The 20,481-nt window shown below is 38.3% G+C and overlaps 1 protein-coding gene across 1 annotated transcript; it reads right to left on the bottom strand.

Moving 5' to 3' along the window:
• Positions 1–19,360: 19,360 nt before the first annotated feature.
• LOC142162612 (uncharacterized) lies at positions 19,361–19,732 on the bottom strand. The gene has a single exon (XM_075218863.1). The coding sequence runs from the start codon at positions 19,730–19,732 to the stop codon at positions 19,361–19,363; it is 372 nt and encodes a 123-aa protein (XP_075074964.1).
• Positions 19,733–20,481: the final 749 nt, after the last annotated feature.

Genomic DNA, 20,481 nt, shown 5'->3' with positions numbered 1-20,481 from the left:
ATCATTTTCCAAGTAATACATACTAAATAGGCATAACCGATTGAGGGCCCTTCAATCAACCACAATAATCGCGTAGTTGAATAAGTAGAGAAAATTCAATGGCAAACTTATTTTAAACGCAACAAAAATTCATCCTCCAAAAGGTTCCGTCAAACCCTATGGCAAAGAATTTAGCTACTCATAATTGTTTCCACAACTACAATATAAGAATTCATCACCAATAATAGAAAAGGGAAGAAGAAAGATAAAAACTTGTGTCCGAATCTTTCGTCTTGCTCCTTACTTGTTCTTGCCTTCAAAGATGTTATGTAACTCTTAAAAAGTTGTTCTTTGATCTATTTATATCACTTAGGGTTGCTAAGAGGCGGAACTTTTCAATTCCACTTTGGATGGGAAAACTGAAATCCGCGTCTGGCTTCGCATGTCGCGCACCTATGGGTCCGGATTCAGCTTTTGAAATTTTCCACTTCGCGAAGCGATCCGTACCTTTGCTTCGCTTCGTTGTTTAGTGCCTTCGCTTTTCTCCTTTTTCGCATCCGTTTTCTTTCCACGAATGAGAATAGACGAGCTCCCAATCCTTCCATTTTTTCTCCTTTTTGCAATAATTTGATATCTTTTGCTCCATTATCATTCAAGCTCACTCCTACAAATAAGAAATATATAATGAGTATAATTCACTTCAAATATCATGTAATCTCCCGCAACTCACATGACAAATGAGATGAACATACACTCAAAATCATGCACTTTTGGCCATTTATCACCACTCTACACTTAGACTTTTGCTCGTCCTCAAGCGAATTAAAATTAAGCGCATAGGCAAGAAATACCTTTCAAAACATACTCAAGTATCCCACCAATGAGAATGGTTTATATTAATGCTTAGAACCCAATATATGCACTCTTCATACCTTTTCCTAAGATTTAAACTCATGCCAATATCATTTAAAATATTCATGTGGCTCTTTCTAACATCCTCGACTCAGAACTTGACTCTAATACATTTCACACTATGACTCGCTCCTTGTGCCAACTCAAAAATCAAGGTATCTACCAATCCTTTGCAAATCACGTGCCCTCATCAACAAACCACATAGAGAAAGTAGTCCTCACACTCAAATATAAGTTCAAGTATATTTTAAGGACTGTGAAATTGGAAGAATTTTCTCACTCTCACAAAGAAATTTTTATGCAGCCATAGCTCGTACCATAGGCTTGCCCGTAGTGTATATGTCTGCTAATTAAAGCTCGCAAAATCTAAGATCAAGTAGGACTTTATAGGTTGTAATGTAGGCTAAAGGACGGGTAAGATACATTTGAGAAAATAGTGACTAACCCTCCTAAGCACTTTAATACACTGCACTTCTCTTCCAAACACCTTCTTGTCATGACCAATTCAATGTCTTGCCACGAAACCATGCACATTTAAGCCCTTCTTCATTAAGCACATCAACATATAGATATTTACTAGCCTAGACAAAGATATAGAGGTGTTATTCTTTTTTTTACTCTCCTTAATTTGATATTTTCGGCTAGTGCCTTTTGTTGTTTATACACAAGCGCACCTTGTCGACCTTTCTATGGTTCCACTCAAAAGCTACCCAATCTCTTTCTTTACTCTTCTAGCTACTTAAGTTCTTTTGAAAGTAAAGGTTTACCAATATTTGATTAAGAATAAAGGGAGTTCAGCTTGTAATATAGTTGCCAAACAAAAGGTCTACAACCTCAAAAGGGTTGACTACAGATAATATTAGTACTGGTAGGCAAATAGGCTAAATTGTCAATCAAATAGAGCCTATATCACTTCCCAAACTTATAAGACTTAATCATTTCGCTTCGACTCACACACAAGGCAAGTTCTAGGCTAGCAAGGATGACACAGAGTACACCAAAATCTAACCTCACACAATGCACATGACTCATTCAGATGGCTCAAACCCGACTTTTAAGTTAAAGCAACTAGCACAATCATCATAAAATTGAAGCACATGAGAATTAATCACAAGAGTCAAAAGATGAGTCTCGGTATCAAAAGAAAGCCACACATTTTTTCAAGGTATGTAATTACAAAGATCATGAAGGAAGTATTTAGTTTAAATGCTCCAGACCTAAGCCCCGATATAAAATATGTCAAAAGCAAAAATTACTCAAGTTCTTCCCATTCCATTATCATTTTAAAAAGAAAAAAAATAAAGATATTCTTGTGTTTTTCATTAGACTTTAAACCCTCAAGAAAACTGTCTAGGAAGTCCATCGTCGGGAAAAGTCCAAAACGATTTGAAACTTCTACCCACAAGAAAAAAAAACTACTATCTGGTCCAAAGAGTCATCCCTTGGAAAAGAACCGTGGCCATAAGAAAAACCAAGAGGGATTATTTCTACCTTATTTATTTTTTCCAATACACATAAAATAACACACCTACAATAACATAGAAAATCATCCAAACAGTCTCTTCACCCCACACTTAAAATTGTGCATTGTCCCCAATGCACACCTATAATACAAGAGGGTAAAAGAGACTCCTTGGTAGGCCAATGGCCAATGCGTTAGCAGCTCATAGGGTACTCAGACTTCTTCAAGACTTGGTTCTTTGTGCGGGCACTCCACACTTAGTTCTAACTATCTCAACAACTTTTGCTTTCTTCCCATACTCCTAGAGAAATAAAAAACAACACTACAAGAATAATACAATAATAAAAAAATAAAAAAATAAAAATAAAAAAAGCAGTAAAGTTGGGTTGCCTCCCAACAAGTGCTTGATTTAATGTCGCGGCATGATGCAAATCACTTTTTGCCTCCATCTCGAGCTTGTAAATTGAACCCCAAGTTTTGCTTAAGTTTTCTACTATGCCGCAAGGGTGATGGAACAAATCTAACTACCACAAAAAAATAATGTGGTATTCTGCACTTCTTCGTCTTTGCATGAGGTATGTAATCCTTCCTTTCTGGCAAGAAGAATTCCAAAATATAGGCACATTGTTCCTTGTTCCTTGACTCATCAATTGGCTTGGATGACTCTATTTCCATATCATCAGCCAAACACAATGTGAAAAAAAATGCTTAGAGTGTGGACCAATGCGCTCAACTACATGAACATTGGGACTATCGACATCCTCAACATCCATGACACTAGAGTCAACTAAATATGTATCCTCAATGTCCTTAGTTGACTCCAGTATCTCTTCTACAATATCGACATCCTCAAAATCTAGTTTTATTGATTGTTGGTGTTCTACTCTGACCTCCTCTCTTAGCACCCTATTTTTTGCATCTAATACATACTCCTTTTGGCTACTATCAACAATATTATCTGGTTGAGCATTAAATGATTCAACTAATTGACTCACTTGTGCCTCCAGGTAAAGAATAGTTCCATGAGGTACTTTAACACATCTTTGATCTCCTTTAGGTCAACTTCCCTGGGTTCTTTGTTCCTATTAACTTTACTAGAAAAAAATATAATCATCATAGTAAGGGGTTGGAGTAGGATAAGAAATATAAGCACAACCATGAAAATGATCATCTTGACCACCACACATATCACACACATTCCACACATAAGATTGAGCTAGTGCAAATAACTCGCTCTCGGGAATATTTTGATAATTTTGGTATGGGTGGTTTCCTCCATAATATGCATAAGGAGGATTAATGTTAGTTCCCCAGCAACGGCGCCAAATTTTGATCACACCCAACTATGCCTTATAAAAAGGACTAAGCGGTCGTTGCAAATATAATCCGATTTACAAGTACGGAGTCGAATCCCACAGGGAATTAACCTACTAATCACAACTGCTAGTTTCGCAAGAATTCAAGTAATCAACTTTCAGAAGTATTGAATAATGAGTTGAGTGTTTACTAACTAAAAATAAGGTAATTAAAAAGTTGTAATTTTATTTCTAACAAAGCAAATATTGTAGACAATATTGGAAAGGTATAGGGTTATGATTTCCACTCTTATTAGAATCCTCCCTGTTATGTCTCATATAAATTCGCCTAGATACTCTTTACTGATCGTGAGCACTTTAGGTGTCGTAATTCTCTTCCGATCAATTACAACAATTTACTAAATGTATTTTTCCAAACTATGCTAGCTGGCACTAGTTTACCACTCACTAAGATCGAACCAAGGTTTCGTTATTCCTAATCCCACCTTTAAACCATCTGTATTGATCTCTCATATATGTTAGGAGTGATGTTGTTCAACAACTACCTAAATATGTACTCTTTTCTAAGTAATACACACTAAATAGGCATAGCCGATTGAGGGCCCTTCAATCAACCACAATAATCATGTAGTTGAACAAGTAGAGAAAATCTAATGGCAAACTTATATTAAACACAACAAAAATTCATCCTCCAAGAGGTTCCATCAAACCCTAGGGTAAAGAGTTTAGCTACTCATAATTGTTTCCACAACTACAATATAAGAATTCATCACCAATAATAGAAAAGGGAAGAAGAAAGATAAAAACTCGTTTCCGAATCTTCCATCTTGCCCCTTGCTTGTTCTTGCCTTCAAAGATGTTGTGTAACCTTTTAAAAGTCGTTCTTTGATGTATTTATATCACTTAGGGTTGCTAAGGGGCAGAACTTTTCAATCCCACTTCGGATGGGAAAGCTGGAATCTGCGTCTGCCTTCGCGCGTCGCGTGCCCGTGGACGTGGATTCAGCTTTTGAAATTCTTCTACTTCGCGAAGCGATCCATGACTTTATTTCACTTCGCTGTTTTGTGCCTTCACTTTTCTCCTTTTTCGCGTCTGTTTTCGTGCCACACACGAGAATAGACGAGCTCTCAATCTTTCCGTTTTTTCTCCTTTTGCAATAATTTGATATCTTTTGCTCTATTATCATTCAAGCTTACTCTTACAAATACGAAATACGTAATGAGTATAATTTACTTCAATATCATGTAATCCCCGCGACTCACACAACAAATGAGATGAAAATACACTCAAAATCATGCACTTTTGGCCATTTATCACCACCCCACACTTAGATTTTTGCTCGTCCTAGAGCGAATTAAAATTAAGCACATAGGCAAGAAATACCTTTTAAAACATACTCAAGCATCACACCAATGACAATGGTTATATCAACGCTTAGAACCCAACATATGGACTCTTCATACCTTTCCCTAAGTTTTAAACTCATATATCATTTAAAATATTCACGTGACTCTTTCTAACATCCTCGACTCAAAACTTGACTCTAATACATTCTACACTATGACTCACTCCTTGTGCCAACTCAAAAATCAAGGTCTCTACAAATCCTTTGCAAATCACGTGCCCTCACCAACAAACCATATAGAGAAAGTAGTCCACACACTCAAATATAAGTTTAAGTATATTTTAAGGACTTTGAAACCAGAAGAACTTTCTCACTCTCACAAAGAAATTCTTATACCACCAAATCTCGTACCATAGGCTTGCCCGTAGTGTAAGTTTCTACTAATTAAAGCTTGCAAAATCTAGGATCAAGTAGGACTTTATAGGTTGTAATGTAGGATAAAGGACGGGTAGATACATTTGAGAAAATAGTGACTAACCCTCCTAAGCACTTTAATATACTTCACTTCACTTCACTTCCAAAAACCTTCTTGTCATGACCAATTCAATGTCTTGCCACGAAACCATGCACATTTAAGCCCTTCTTCATTAAGCACATCAACATATAGATATTTACTAGCCTAGACAAAGATATGAAAGTGTTATTCTTTTTTTTTACTCTCCTTAATATATACTTTTGGCTAGTGCCTTTTGTTGTTTATACACAAGTGCACCTTGTCGACCTTTCTATAGTTCCACTCAAAAGCTACCCAATCTCTTTCTTTATTCTTATAGCTACTTAAGTGCTTTCGGAGGTAAAGGTTTAACAAGATTTGATTAAGAACAAAGGGGTTCATCTTGTAATGTAGTTGCCAAAGAAAATATCTACAGGCTCAAAAGGGTTAATTACGAATAATATTAGTATTGGTAGGCAAATAGGCTAAATTGTCAATCAAATAGAGCCTATATAACTTCCCAAACTTATAAGACTTAATCATTTCACTTCGACTCACACACGGGGCAAGTTCTAGACTAGCAAGGATGACACAACGTACACCAAAATCTCACCTCATACAATGCACATGACTCACTCAGATGGCTCAAACCTGACTCTTAAGTTAAAGCAACTAGCACAACCATCATAAAATTGAAGCACATGAGAATTAATCACAAATACACTACACTCACAATTCGAGCACATATTCTTCTCAACCAATTCACTCACCACAAACCATATATAACATTGCCTTTTTTTTTTCCAGTTAAGCACTTTTATTCTCCCACTAGCACAAATTAGTAAGATTAGGAGGTGTGTGTTTTTCTACATTATTTGAACTATTTTTTTTTTCCTTCTTGCAATATTTTTTCTCTTTTTTTTCACTACACACATTCTATACATTAAGGTTCATCGGCTAGTGACCTTTTTTCACAACTTTAGTGCACTTTAAGGGCCCTTCCATGGTTCCACTCGAAATCTATTTCCCAATCTCTCACCTTATTTTTTTAGTGACTAAGTGCCTTAGGAGGTAAAGGTTCAATAATCTCAAATTAAGAACAAAATAAGGGTACGACTTGTAATGTGGGTGCCAAAGAAAATGTCTATAGGCTCAAAGGGTCTAGCAATGGAAAATTTTGTTTTTAAGTGACAAGCATATCTATGACCAAGAAAGAAATGCCTACGTCATCTCTAGACTAGCACAACTTAATGATTTTGCTTTGATTAACACACGAGGCAAGTTCTAGACTGCACAGGATAGCACAGAAAATAAAAAATCCTCACACACACATCAAATGACTCAATCAAGATGATTCTGTTCAACTCTCAAGTCAAGAAATCATAGATAGTTGAGAAAATTTAAGCAATATTGCACTGGCATGCAAGTCAAACAACTGAGAAAAGACGTCTCAGAGTAGGCTATTTATTTTACTCAGGCATCACAATTCAAATCAAATGTACGGGAAGACAGAGCACATGCTATAACCTAATGTGCCAGCACCAAACACGTCAATAGGCACCTCAGATCAACTCAGTTTCTTCCTAACCTACTCCTAAAAAAACAAGGTACCCGGTTCGAGCTACACCCTTGGAAAAGAATCGGCGCCCAAAGAAAAACCAAGGGATACTACCTAAATATCCTAAAAAAAGAATCTTTTTGGTGTTTTTAGTCGGACTTAATCCCTCAAGAAAATTGTCCAATAGATCCATCGTCGGGAAAAGTATGAGCTTTTTATGATTTTTTTCATTTTTTCTATTTGTTTTTCTTTCTAAAACTAGACTAATTAAAAACTAATAAAAGAAACAAATTGATATAATTTATACAATGTACATCACAAGAAGTAGTTCTCCCACCCCACACTTAGCATATGCATAGTCCCCGATGCATGTAAAAATATAAAGCAAAGTAGGGTGAAAATAAAACTCCTTTCTAGTCGGATTCCTCATCCTCAGCATGCCCGCAATCCGCATCTCCAGGCTTATCATCATTATCAGCCCGGTCCCCGTGACATCATCAGTAATCACATCCTCCGTGTCGAAGCCTTCATAAGTGTTCTCATCCTCCGACGGGTGAATGGGGATGCTAGGTGTAATCCCTAATATCCCTTTGGAATACTAGACAAATCATTACGTAAATGCATACGCTCCTCGTCTTATACATCCATCCCGCTCATGAGCACATTTAAGGAGTTATAGAGATACATGTTGAACTTCTCGTCCCTTTTATTCTGTACTGCCTGGGTAAGCTTAGACGTAGTCTCCAACAAAGATGTGATATCCATCAACCCCTTATGATCCTCCACAACCTCTTTATACTCAGGGTATTCAGGCACCTCCCGGGAAAGCATATACTGCATGAGCAAGTTGCCAAAGAAGAATCTCTTGATCTGCTACCCAAATCGTGTGCGGGCCATCTCCCCCAGCATGATCTCACCCACATTAATGGGTCACCCAGTCATCAAAAAGAATATCACACACACTCAAGCTCGAGTGCATTCGCTGTTGTGTTTAACTAGCATGAGTTGGGCCTGCACCAAAATTTTGCCACACTTTGGCGGTCTTGTTGAAATCAAAACGGATCATCTCAAGATAGGCATCGCCCTGAGTTCTGGTCCACTTGGAATTTGAATCGACGCCACAAAAAGTGATGTATCGCCATGTGTCACACCTCCTTTTTACCTGCGCCCGCAGGGGCGTAAGGGAATTTTTCCAATTAAAGGGCAATCGAAACGGGATTTTATTTAAAGATTCAGAGTCGCTACTTGGGAGATTTATAGTGTCCCAACTCACCGGTTGAATCCCGAATCGAGGAAAAGATTGACTCTGTATTACAGTCCACGAACTAGAAATCTGAGTAAGGAATTCTGTTAACCCGGGAGAAGGTGTTCGGCATTCTCGAGTTCCGTGGTTCTAGCACGGTCGCTCAACTGTCATATTCGGCTTATTTATCTGATTTTAATACATATTGAACCTATGTGCAAATTTTAACTTTTTACCGCTTTTACTATTATTATTAACGAGAATTGCAATGTCATGAAAATACATCTCGAACCACGTCACATCAATGCAACCGTGGTTATTGACACATTTCAACTCTATTGAGATTTGGATTTGGGTCACATAAATGTGCACCCGAGTTTAAGAAAGTAAATTATTAAAAGCGCGTCTAGAATGACTAGCGCATTATTATCTTTGGGGAGGGCCGTGAAATTCACTAAACGGCCCATCCCGAATTCTAAATGTTTCATTTTAACCATTTATTGAGGGCCCCGCAATTTATGCGTTTATTTGGCGAGGCTCATCTCATCTATTATTTATTTTAAAGGGAAAATCCTAAGGTAACTATGATTTCTATTTTTGTTGATCTCTAATAAATAAACAAGTACAGGTCCTAATCGATTTGTTTCGGGGTTGGAGCAAACTAATTGGTGATGATGTACGAAAGCCAAACATCGGGCTTCGAAACTGGCCATCCGTATATCTCAGCCCAGGTCCAAGCGCATACAGTCATAAAACGGGACCAATTAACAATTGTTCTGATGCATTATTCAGATGTTGCTGATCAGATTAACACCTTAATAACTAAGTGAAACTTATCAGGTTTAATGGATAAATCCAATAGACACGCACATTCTGATGTTTACTAACATTCTTGTACTAATTTGAAAATACTACTTCAAGCTAATATATCAATTGATGCTTAAGGTAATTAATCATATGAGGTTACAATTAACTAAGTGGTTGATTGATATAACTACTACAAGATTTGGCTTTAGGTGAAGGTGCATCAACCTGTATTCATATTAACAACCAGATTACCTATGACCAATTCAAATAGTTCACTCAATTGGTGCAGCCCAGTACAACTACCTTAACTACAACAATCCCTATTTCAGTCCTCAAAATGCAACTAACATCTACTGCACAATAAACGGATCACAGACAAACTTTCAAAATAACAGCTATCGAACATGCAAATCCCCAGTTAATAAGGAACACAAGTTCTCATACTACCTAACAGTCTGTACCAAATGATAGTTAACACAATCCAATTGCAGTTCAAATTATACAACAACCCTGTTCGAATCTAGTTCATATGATTACAAAACTAATTTTCTTCCACACAATTGAACTAGAGTCCAAATTCAAATCATAGACAACGAATCAATTTAAAAACAACAACAGAAGACATTTGGTCAATCTTCATTGATTTTATGTTTCAATCATGTGAAGCTACAACCATAGAGTCTCGAGTCGTGTACTTGGAAGTTGAAGTATAAACCAAAAAAATGAGGGGGTCAGTCAAACAGCAACAACAGCAGCAAATGACCAATCCAGCAGGGTTCAACAACGACAATAGGAGAATTTTCAGAAACAAATGACACTAGAGAATCCAATAATCAACCCAACAATCAATAAACCCAAGCAAATAACCAATCAACTCAGTCGAACAAACCAGATTCAACTTGAAATAATATTCTTGTACCTTTCAAGCTTCAGTTACTCAACACTACCAAGAAAACTTAAGCTATTTTACTCCTAGATGAACTAGAATCAGAAAACTTCCTCAATGGAATATATTTTTTCTTGTCTGTTTCTCTTCCTTTATCTTTTACTCTCTCTTTTCAGATTGCTCTTTTCCTCTAAGGTCTGCCCAAAAGAAAAACCAAGACCAGACTAAAAAAGGATCCCCAACTCTTTCCAAAATCCCCCCACTTATACCCAAACGCTGACCTTGCCAGCTCTCAAGAGCACTCAGGCAGAATTCTTAAACTAATTCTGCCCATGATCTTCTTTTTAATTCCACTAGAGTATTTTTTTTCCCATTATCCCTTGTCTTTTCCTTATTTAATGTTCAAACAGGCATGGACAACATATTTTAATCAATCCTTTTTAAGCTTTCCCCTACCATTATGTTTTGTTCCCCATTAGCACTTAAACAAATGCATTAATTTAATGTTAATTGAGTGCTTTGCTGACAGCCCACTTAGCAAGACCATTTTGCCAAACTTTTAAACCCCAAACTACCCCTGAAATTACTGTGATTTACTGTCCTAGTCCAATCCCCTGTACCTCATCAGCTATAACCAATCTCCTTAATCAAAATCAAATAGCAACTCGAGCTAGAACTCAGATCAGATCAAATAGCATAAAATAAAGACCAATGAATCCGAACAAAATCATATTGAACTACCAATGTGAAATTTCAGACCATGATTGACACAGATACATGGGAATGACTAACTATATTCACATATCTAAATCAAACTTAGGTAAAATGAATGATCACTGTAAATGTACTGAATCGACAAACAAACTGAACTCATATGCAAAATGATGAACAACAAAGAAAAGGGAACCAAACATCACATAAAATGAAGCAATTCAAACCAATAATAACAGCACACTCATAGTTCTAAATTAGCCTTAAACACAAAATGTAGGGACCCTGAGGATATACTGAATGGAACCCTGAGGCTGAGAACAAAACAAATGACACCAAACAACTTGACGAGAACTACTAAACTATATACATGAATGGGTCAATCGACGAGACCATTTAATTGATTCAACATATGCCGATCGACCAAAATGAGAAAAACTGGACCAAAAAAAGGTCCGAAAGAGGAGGAGAATTAATTGACAGAAGTGATGAACTAAAACGGAACTTAATCAGATAAAAAAAATATCAACAACAAGAAAAATAAGAGAAAAGATAAGGAATACCTCATAAACTACAGGCTAAAATACAATCCGTTCCAATCGAAACTTCGACTTGAGGTTTGAAGCCGAAACGGACCTTAATCGAGTGTTCTCGACTGAGAACACACGACTAAGATCGGCCACGACCTCAATTTTCTTTTGGATCGATTCCTAGGTTTTGTTCTTCTAGAGCTCGTTCAGTCGATTTAGGATTCGTCCAGTTCCGTCTTGATTTGAGCAAGACTAACATGGGATTTGGGACGAGGGGGGTCTAGTGGCCAATGGGTGTAGGTTTGGGACAGCTTAGGTTTGGCACCGCCACTAGGGGATCTTGTGGCAGCGCTAGGGTTCTTGGATCAAAATCGATATTCGAGTGACTGGGACTAGATTCGAAGGAAGAGGAGGGTAGATTTGGAGAGAAGAGGTCAGGGCGGAGCTGTGGTGTGAAGCTGGAGGCGTTTGGGTGAACTAGATTTAGGGGTAAATTCTTCGATCTAATATTCAAAGAACTCGGGGATGATTCGAAGGCGATGGAGTGGGGATTCGGAAAGAGGAGGGTGAGGGGGTTCTATGGTGTGAAGCTGGGGTTGTTTGGCCACCGTCCGCCGCTGTGGGTGATTTCCGGCGGGCGGAGGGCGGCGAAGTTAGGCGGTGAGAGATGAGCTCGTCTCTGAGCTATTAGAGATGAGTGAGGGTGGGGTTTGATTTGGGGGGTGGGGTATGGTTTGAAGTATATATATGAAAGGGTGGGATGAATCCAAGTCATTCGATCTAATGAGATCAATGGCTTGGATCCATTCATAAACGGAAACGACGTTGCTTCGTTTACCCTTGAGACCGGATCAGTCTTGGATGGGAATGGGTCGGGTCACGGAGGAGTTGATCTGGACCGTTGATCAGCTGATATCAATGGCCCAGATTGAGCGTTACTAAACGACGTCGTTTGGTTTGTCTTTGAGACGGACTGGATTGGGGCGGGTATTGGGCTGATTTTTGGTATGGGCCTGGTCCGAATTTCCCATCTTTCTTATTTGTTTCTTCTTTTTCTTCTTATTTCCTATCTAAAATTTAGATTAAATTACCAACCAAAATTAAAAAATACTAATTATCTTCTAATAACAATTATCATGCACAATCAAATACCAACCAAAATAAAATCACACAATTGGAGATTAAATTAAAAATGCAAAGTACATATTTTTTGTGATTTTCATTCTTATAAATTCAAATATTGTTTAATAATTCATACTTGTAAAGTTAAATCCTAAATGCATATATATTTATTATTATTTTTTATTATTTTTGTATTTTTTCCCTTAATTAAAGTAAAAATAATCATGCACAGACAAATACAAATAAATCACAAACAACACAAAACTATTTTATTTTGAATTTTCTGGGAGTAGTTCTCGTAGGACAAAAATCACGTGCTCACACCATGTAGCTTGGGCTTTTGACAAATTTTTGTAGCCTCCGAGGGTTAGAGTTCTCAACTCCTAAAAATTCACATAAGGACCATCTGTCTAGTGGCACGTCCTTTCCACGTACATATGACATGAACAAGTCCGCATTCCAATTGGCATACAGTTCCCACACCATGCTCAAATTTGCATGGTCGGGGCATTCTAGGATTTTTTCCATGGGCAATTCTCGCAACCGTCCAAGCACGTACGGGAAGTTCTTTTCCAAAGCTTTCACATTAATGACCATCTCGGAGATATAGTGCCCATACGACACAAAGGTATTATGCCATTGGATGGCATCATCACGAACTAGATCCAAACGGGTCCTTGGTCTCAATGGAGCCGTCATTGATCCATCGACAACTTATTTCCCTTTCGTAGTAGTGGAGGACTTCCTTACTCCCTTGCCTTTATTTGCATTATCACGAGCCATAGAAACCTACAACACAAATAAGCATGAATGTAAGAAAGAATCAAGAAATCTGCCTAAGGTTATCGTGCGAGTCAAAGATGACCCCACACTTAAAAATCGAAGGCTCAATGTACTATACTCACAATCGTGGTTTAAAATGCACAAGTGTTTCACCACAAGGCAATGGATACTCAAGACTTCCCCACGCCGCAAAATTATAGCTCACGAGCTATGCCACACAAATCAAGTGGTCGATCATGGCAAAGTGATTTAGCCTTAATGCAAGCAAGTGGCATATGGTCCTTAATTTCTACAATTACTACACTACCTTAACTAATTCTACAAGTGCTACAACATACATAATATAAGATACATGGTGTGGGCGACATGTGCACATTAAAACCAAGCTCCTAATTATGTGAAATCACCCCAAACATCCAACACTTAGCCTGATATCACATACAACTACACTCGGTTACTCAGACTTCACCGGTGCACAAAATACTCATTCAAACATCTTATCAAACACCTTGTGGGCATGAAATGTGTGCAACTTAGTTTAACAATGGTGGAACATGGTGGCCCTCCAAAATTTCAACGAAGTAGAGGAAATTATAGTTTACTACTCCGTATACAATACAACAACAAAGTTGTCACAACCAATTTCGTTTCACATTTAGGCCACCCACCATAGAACAAGTTCTAAGAAGCAACTTAGGGGAAAATTTTGGGGATTAGGGCATTTGGGGGGGATGTTTATTATCATCTATCAATTAAAAGAAAAAGAAGAAGAAGAGGAACATATATGTAGGGTTTAGGATGAGATCAAGAGAAAACCTTGAAATCTTTTGAAAGAAAGAAGAACGTGGTAGAGAGGAGTTTGAGAGAGAGTGACAATGAGAGAGAGAGAGACAGAGAGAAATTAGAATTAAAGGGGTTTGAGTTTTGTTTTTAATTTAATACGGGTATGGGTATGGATTCAAATGTGGATTAAAATGTTAGGATAGTGTAAGGCCTCGGAAAATTTCGCTAAGTAATTTAGGATTTCGTGGTGCGAGGTAGGCTAATTATAATATTTTATGTGCTATTAGCATGATGGACATAAATTGGATTTGATAAATAAATGTATAAGTCATATAATAAGTAATTTGGGGTCCAAGGAAAGGCCTAAGTCTAAATCAAATTGGAAAATTTCATAATAGGCTAAAATTCCAAATGAGTTCGCACAAGTCCACACTTTGAACGAGCATATATATATATATATATATATATATATATATATATATATATATATATATATATATATATATATATATATATATATATATAAGGTTTTATGTGATGAACAACCTATCATATGAAAGATCTTTGCGTCTAATTTCCAAACCGTTTGTATTTGGACATTCCTACACAAAGTTATGACCAAATTACCAAAAGCTGGCAAAATCCCATTCTGCGGCCAATTCTGCGATAGCAGAAGTGGTTATGCGACCACAAAATGGTCGCAGACCTGTCGAGTGTAGCCCATTTCTGGGCACCAGCTCCGCGATGCATTTTGCGACCCACATTCTTGTTTTGCGGCCCAAAATGTGATCGCAGACCCGATTTCAGAGGCTTATTTTTTCTATTTTTATAACCCGACCCCATTTTGATAAATAGGCTTAGGGGCTTCATTTGGGGTCATTTTTCTACTGATTTTAGAGATAGTTGAGAGCACATAGAGAGAGAAAGAAGGAGCCTAGATTCATAATCACCCAAATCTTGCTCAAGTTTTCAAGAATCAAGGAAGATAACCACTTGATTGTCCTCCATCCGAGTAAGTCCTTCTTCCAAGATTTCATGCAAGAGGTTAAGGGTTCAAATATATTGTTGGGATTAGAAATAAGCCATGCATGTGGGACTAAGTTGTAGTATGTGATATTAAAGAACTAATTTGGGTAGTTCCTGTTAAAATTGGCTGAGGGAAGAAGGAATTTCGATTTTCAGACCTTGTAGACTACTTCACATGTTAGGTGTTTGATGAAATTCCTAAGAGAGTTACACCATGGGTAATCTTCCTAATTATTAATCGATTCTCGCTGTCTCCTTATAGATTGTTATTGCTAGAGGTGTTGGTAGATTGCAGAAACTTAAGGAAAGCTTAAACAAGGTGTGTATGGCTAAAAACCCCTCTTCTTAGAAATTGAGCTCTCATGGTGTCCATGTAAAATTGTAAGTCCGGAATTTGATTGATGTAGTATTTGTATTTTGAGGTATAGCCGGAGCCTTATTGCCGACATTTCTATATTACTCTTCAGTTGTATTTAGAGGCTCCGTAGACAGGTTGTGGGTGGTTTCAGGTATTGAAAATTTGAACTAGATATGCTGTTATTTGGCAGAATATTTCCTTCGTATATATTAATTGTAATAATTTGGTTAGTATAGTTGAACTGTTAATGAAAGACAAAGATAAAAATTGTCAATGTAATGCTCATAAAGTAGAATTTATGGAGTTCATCTCCTTATTATTCATAAAATAATTTTGGGTAGAATGAAACCTAATAGGCTTGCTCGATTGAGCGCCAGTCGCGCCCCTCAGTTTTGGGGCGTGACAGATAGATGGGTATATGGGTCGGATTTTATGTGTATAGATTTTAACCTAATAAAACAAAAACGAAGAAAAAAAACATTTTTACTTACCTGCACCCCCAACCCAGCGTCCCATGCTAGGCCTGGCGCAGGGGGTATTGGAGATACTGTAAATTGCACCCCAAGTAGCGTGGGGCGCTGGTTCAATGATCTTTTCTAAAAAAACATTTAATAACATCTAGATCCCTCGAGCACTTTATATATCCAATTTACATACCCCACACCATTCTACCTATAATTTCTATGTTTACAAAGAATATAAAAACTCTAGTATACTCTAACTAAATATTTAAAAACTAAACTATAAAGGCAATAAAAATTGGGTGGCCTCCCAACAAGCGCCTGATTTAACATCGTGGCATAACACAGGTCCTTTCTTACTCATCAACGAGTATTACTTTGGTCTTCTCACGATCAGTGATTCCTCCCCAATAGTGCTTGACTCTGTGTCCATTCACTAAAAATTTTCTTTCACCATCTAAAGTGTGCAACTCAATTGCACCATAAGGAGTGACTCTTACCACCTCAAATGGCCTGACCATCTTGATTTTAGCTTCCCAGGAAACAACTTGAGCCTAGAATTGAACAATAGTACCTGTTGGCCTGGTTCGAAGTGACGTGGCTCGATACGCTTGTCATGCCATCTTTCGTTTTCTCTTTGTAAAGCTTAGCATTTTCATAATAGTGCAGCCTGAACTCATCTAACTCTTTCAACTGCAAGAGTCTCTTCTCGGTCCCGACTTCAAAGTCCATATTCAACTTTTTAATGGCCCAGTACACATTGTGTTCAAGTTCAACATGAAAGTGACATGACTTCCCATGCACAAGCTTATACAGAGACGCCCCAATTGGTGTTTTGTATGCAGTTCTATAGGCCCACAAGGCATCATTTAACTTTGCAGCCCAAATCCTTCTTATTCATACTCAATGTCTTCTCTAATATTTGCTTCATTTCTCTGTTGTACACCTCAGCTTGCCCACTTGTTTGCGGATCATATGCCGTGGCAACTCTATGGAGGACCCCGTATTTAGCTAGAAGGTTATTCAACAACCGATTGTAAAAATGTGTCCCTTCATCACTAATCAAAGCGTGTGGAGTCCCAAACCTCGAAAATATGTTCTTCTTCACAAAAGCAGCTACGATCTTGGCATCATTGGTTGGCAATGCGATCGCCTCTACCCATTTTGGCACGTAGTCAACTGCTAGCAAGATGTATTTGTTTCCTCTAGACAATAGGAACGGTCCCATAAAATCTATCCCCCACACATCAAAAATCTCGACCTCCAAGATGTTATTTAGCAGCATCTTGTGCCTCTTTGTGATTGTTCCCGTTCTTTGACACTGGTCACACTTCTTAATAAATTCATGGGCATCCTTGAATAATGTTGTCCAAAAGAACCTAGACTGTAATACCTTTGCAGTTGTCCTATCGCCTACATGATGGACCCCATAAGGCAATGCCTGGCAATCATACAACACTAATTACACCTCCTCATCAACTGATCAACACATTGTTTGTATAAGAATGGCTCATCCCAGTAGTAGAAGTTTACATCATATAGAAACCTCTTTCTAGCTTCAGATCCAATTTTAGAAGGAAGTGCCCCACTCACAAGATAATTCACATAGTCCGCATACCAGGGAGAGGGGGGGTCTTGGGTGATAGCAAGAAGTTGCTCATCAGGGAATGCCTCCTTAATTTGTCCACCCTCCTCAACATGCTCATGATTTTCCAACCTTGATAGATGGTTACTACTTGGTTTTCTGTGCCTCTCCGATCTCGTATTTCTACATCAAATTCCTGCAACAACAAAACCCAATGCATCAATCTAGCCTTGGATTCTTTTTTTATAAATAGATACTTAATTGCTGCATGATTGGTATGGACTATGACTTTTGTTCCCACCAAGTATGCCCAAAATTTCTCAAAGGCCCACACAACGGCCAACAACTCTTTTTCAGTGGTGGTGTAATTCAGTTGTGCATCATTAAAAGTCTTACTCGCATAGTAGATGGAGTAAAACAACTTGTCCTTTCTCTGGCTTAGCACTACCTCAATAGCATGGTCACTTGCATCGCACATAAGTTCAAATGGTAAGGACCAATCTGGTGCCGCAATAATGGGGGCCACCACCAACTTCTTTTTGAGCTCTTCAAATGCCTTCAAACAGGCTTCATCAAAATTGAAGGTTATATCCTTTTCAAGTAACCTGCACAAAAGAGTAGCAATTTTTGAAAAATCCTTAACAAAGCGTCTATAGAATCCCGCATGTCCCAAGAAGCTCCAGACACCCTTTACAGAAATGGGTGGAGGTAAATTTTCAACCGCCTCTCCCTTCCCCTTATCAACTTCAATGCCACTACTTGAAACTCTGTGGCCCAACACGATACCTTCTTACATTATAAAATGGCACCTTTTCCAATTTAACACTAGATTTGTTTCTTCACAGCGGGCCAATACCTTGCCTAAATTCTTCAAACAGTCATCATAAGAAAACCCAAAGACTGAAAAATCATCCATAAAGACTTCCACAAATTTTTCCACCAGATCAATAAAAATAGCCATCATGCACCTCTAGAACGTGGCCGGTGCATTACAAAGACCAAATGGCATTCGCTTGAAAGCAAAAGTACCATAACGACAAGTAAAAGTGATCTTCTCTTGATCCTCTAGGCATATGACAATCTGGTTGTACCCCGAATAACCATCAAGGAAGCAATAATATTCATGCCCCGCCAATCTGTCCAACATGTGGTCAATGAATGAAAGTGGGAAGTGGTCCTAGTAGGTTGCTTTATTGAGCCTTCTGTAGTTAATACAAACTCTCCACCCCGTCACGGTGCGAGTGGGAATAAGCTCATTTTTCTCATTCTCTACCACAATCATCTCCTATTTTTGGGCATACATTGCACTGGGCTTACCCAGTTGCTGTCAGAGATAGGAAAGATGATGCCTGCATTGAGCCACTTAATTACTTCCTTCTTCACGACCTCTTTCATAATGGGATTTAATCTCCTTTGTTGCTCAACACTGGGGTGGTGTCCATCTTCCAAAAAGATTTTATGCATGCAAAATGATGGACTAATTCCTTTGATGTCAGCAATTGTCCACCCAATAGCCTTATTATACTGGCAAAGTACTCTGAGCAATTTTTCTTCTTGCACATCGGTCAAGATGGATAAGATATCACTGGAAATGTCTTAGAGTTCCCCAAATAAGCATAGTTCATATCCGCTGAAAGGAGCTTAAGCTCTATCTTTGGAGCTTCTTCAATAGATGGCTTAGGAGGGGTCAGGGTGACAAGCCAGTCCAACTCCTTAAATCTCCCAAACCCATGGACATACCTGCAAGACATGTCAAACACTTGCTCAATTTCTCCCATCCTCTCATCTTCACTGTCTTCTTCATACCCAATCAAAGCTCGTTCAAGAGGATCTATGAGGCTTATATATGGCACCAATGACGTCACATCACTTTTCACCACAGAAATCATGGATAACTCTTCATAGTGGACTGGAAATCTGAGTGCTTTATACATATTGAATACCTCCACTTGGTCACCCACTCTCATCGTCATATTTCCTTCATATACATCAATCATAACTCAGCTCGTGGCTAGGAATGGGTGCCCCAAAATAAATGGGACTTCCTGATCAGGCTCATAGTCCAAGATAATAAAATCAGTAGGGAATATGAAAGAACTCACTTGAACTAACACATCTTCAATTACACCTTTAGGATGAGCAAGAGAGTGATTAGCCAACTGCAAAATCACCATAGTTGGGCGCGACTCACCCAACCCCAATTGTCTGAACACAGATAACAACATCAAATTGATGCTCGCTCTAAGATCACACAAAGTTCGCCCGACTGTGTGCTTACCAATCGAGATTTGGATAGTGAAACCATATGGATCCTTCAATTTATGAGGTAGCTTGCTTTGAATCCTTGAGCTACATTCTTCAATGAGTGCCATAGTCTCGAACTCTGTTAACCTCCTCTTATTTTCCACTATGTCCTTGATGTATTTGGTGTATTTGGGCACTTATTGCAGGATGTCTACATGTAGAATATTGATTTGCACCTGCTTCAAAATATCAAGAAACTTTTTATAAGCGGCATTATCCTTTACTTTCTGCAATCTCTGAGGGAATGGAGGTGGTGGCCTCACAACTAATGATGGGGGTTGCTTAGCTACCACCTCTTTAGCTTGTTTCTCTAACTCCTTTGATTTTTCTGATTCTGCTTCTATGGTGGCCAGTTTCTGATGAAAGGTCACTTGCTTTCTCTTTTTCGACTGGACTTCTTCTATTTGTCTCCCATTCCTAAATGACAAAACATTAATATATGCCTTAGGATTAGCCTCAGTGTTATGTGGAAGAGCTCCAACTGGTCGAGTATTTTGGGCACTGGCAAGTTGCCCCATTTGTTGCTCTAAATTTTGAATCATTATTGCTTGAGCTTGTTGGTCAGCCATTAATTTCTTCATCATCTCCTCAACGTGACTCATTAGGTTTGTAGGTTGTTCAGCCTGAGGTGGTCTATATTGCTATTGAGGTGTTTGTGGCCTGTAGTGATTTTAAGCACCTTGGTTTCCACAGCAAGAGAAGTTTAGGTGGTTTCTCCAATTAGGATTGTAAGTGTTCCCATACTGGTTTGTCTGACCCCTATTTGTATTACCCACAAAACAGACAGACTTTGGATTTTCTGGGCATAGGTCACTCG

The sequence above is a fragment of the Nicotiana tabacum genome, chromosome 1, assembly GCF_000715075.1.
Source record: "Nicotiana tabacum cultivar K326 chromosome 1, ASM71507v2, whole genome shotgun sequence".
Taxonomy (NCBI): domain Eukaryota; kingdom Viridiplantae; phylum Streptophyta; class Magnoliopsida; order Solanales; family Solanaceae; genus Nicotiana; species Nicotiana tabacum.
Note: the sequence above shows the minus strand (reverse complement) of the source record. Positions and strands in the feature narration are given on the sequence as shown.

Excerpts from the sequence above, each read along its gene's own strand:
- LOC142162612 (XM_075218863.1), bottom strand. The coding sequence starts at position 19,732 with ATGGCACTCATTGAAGAATGTAGCTCAAGGATTCAAAGCAAGCTACCT.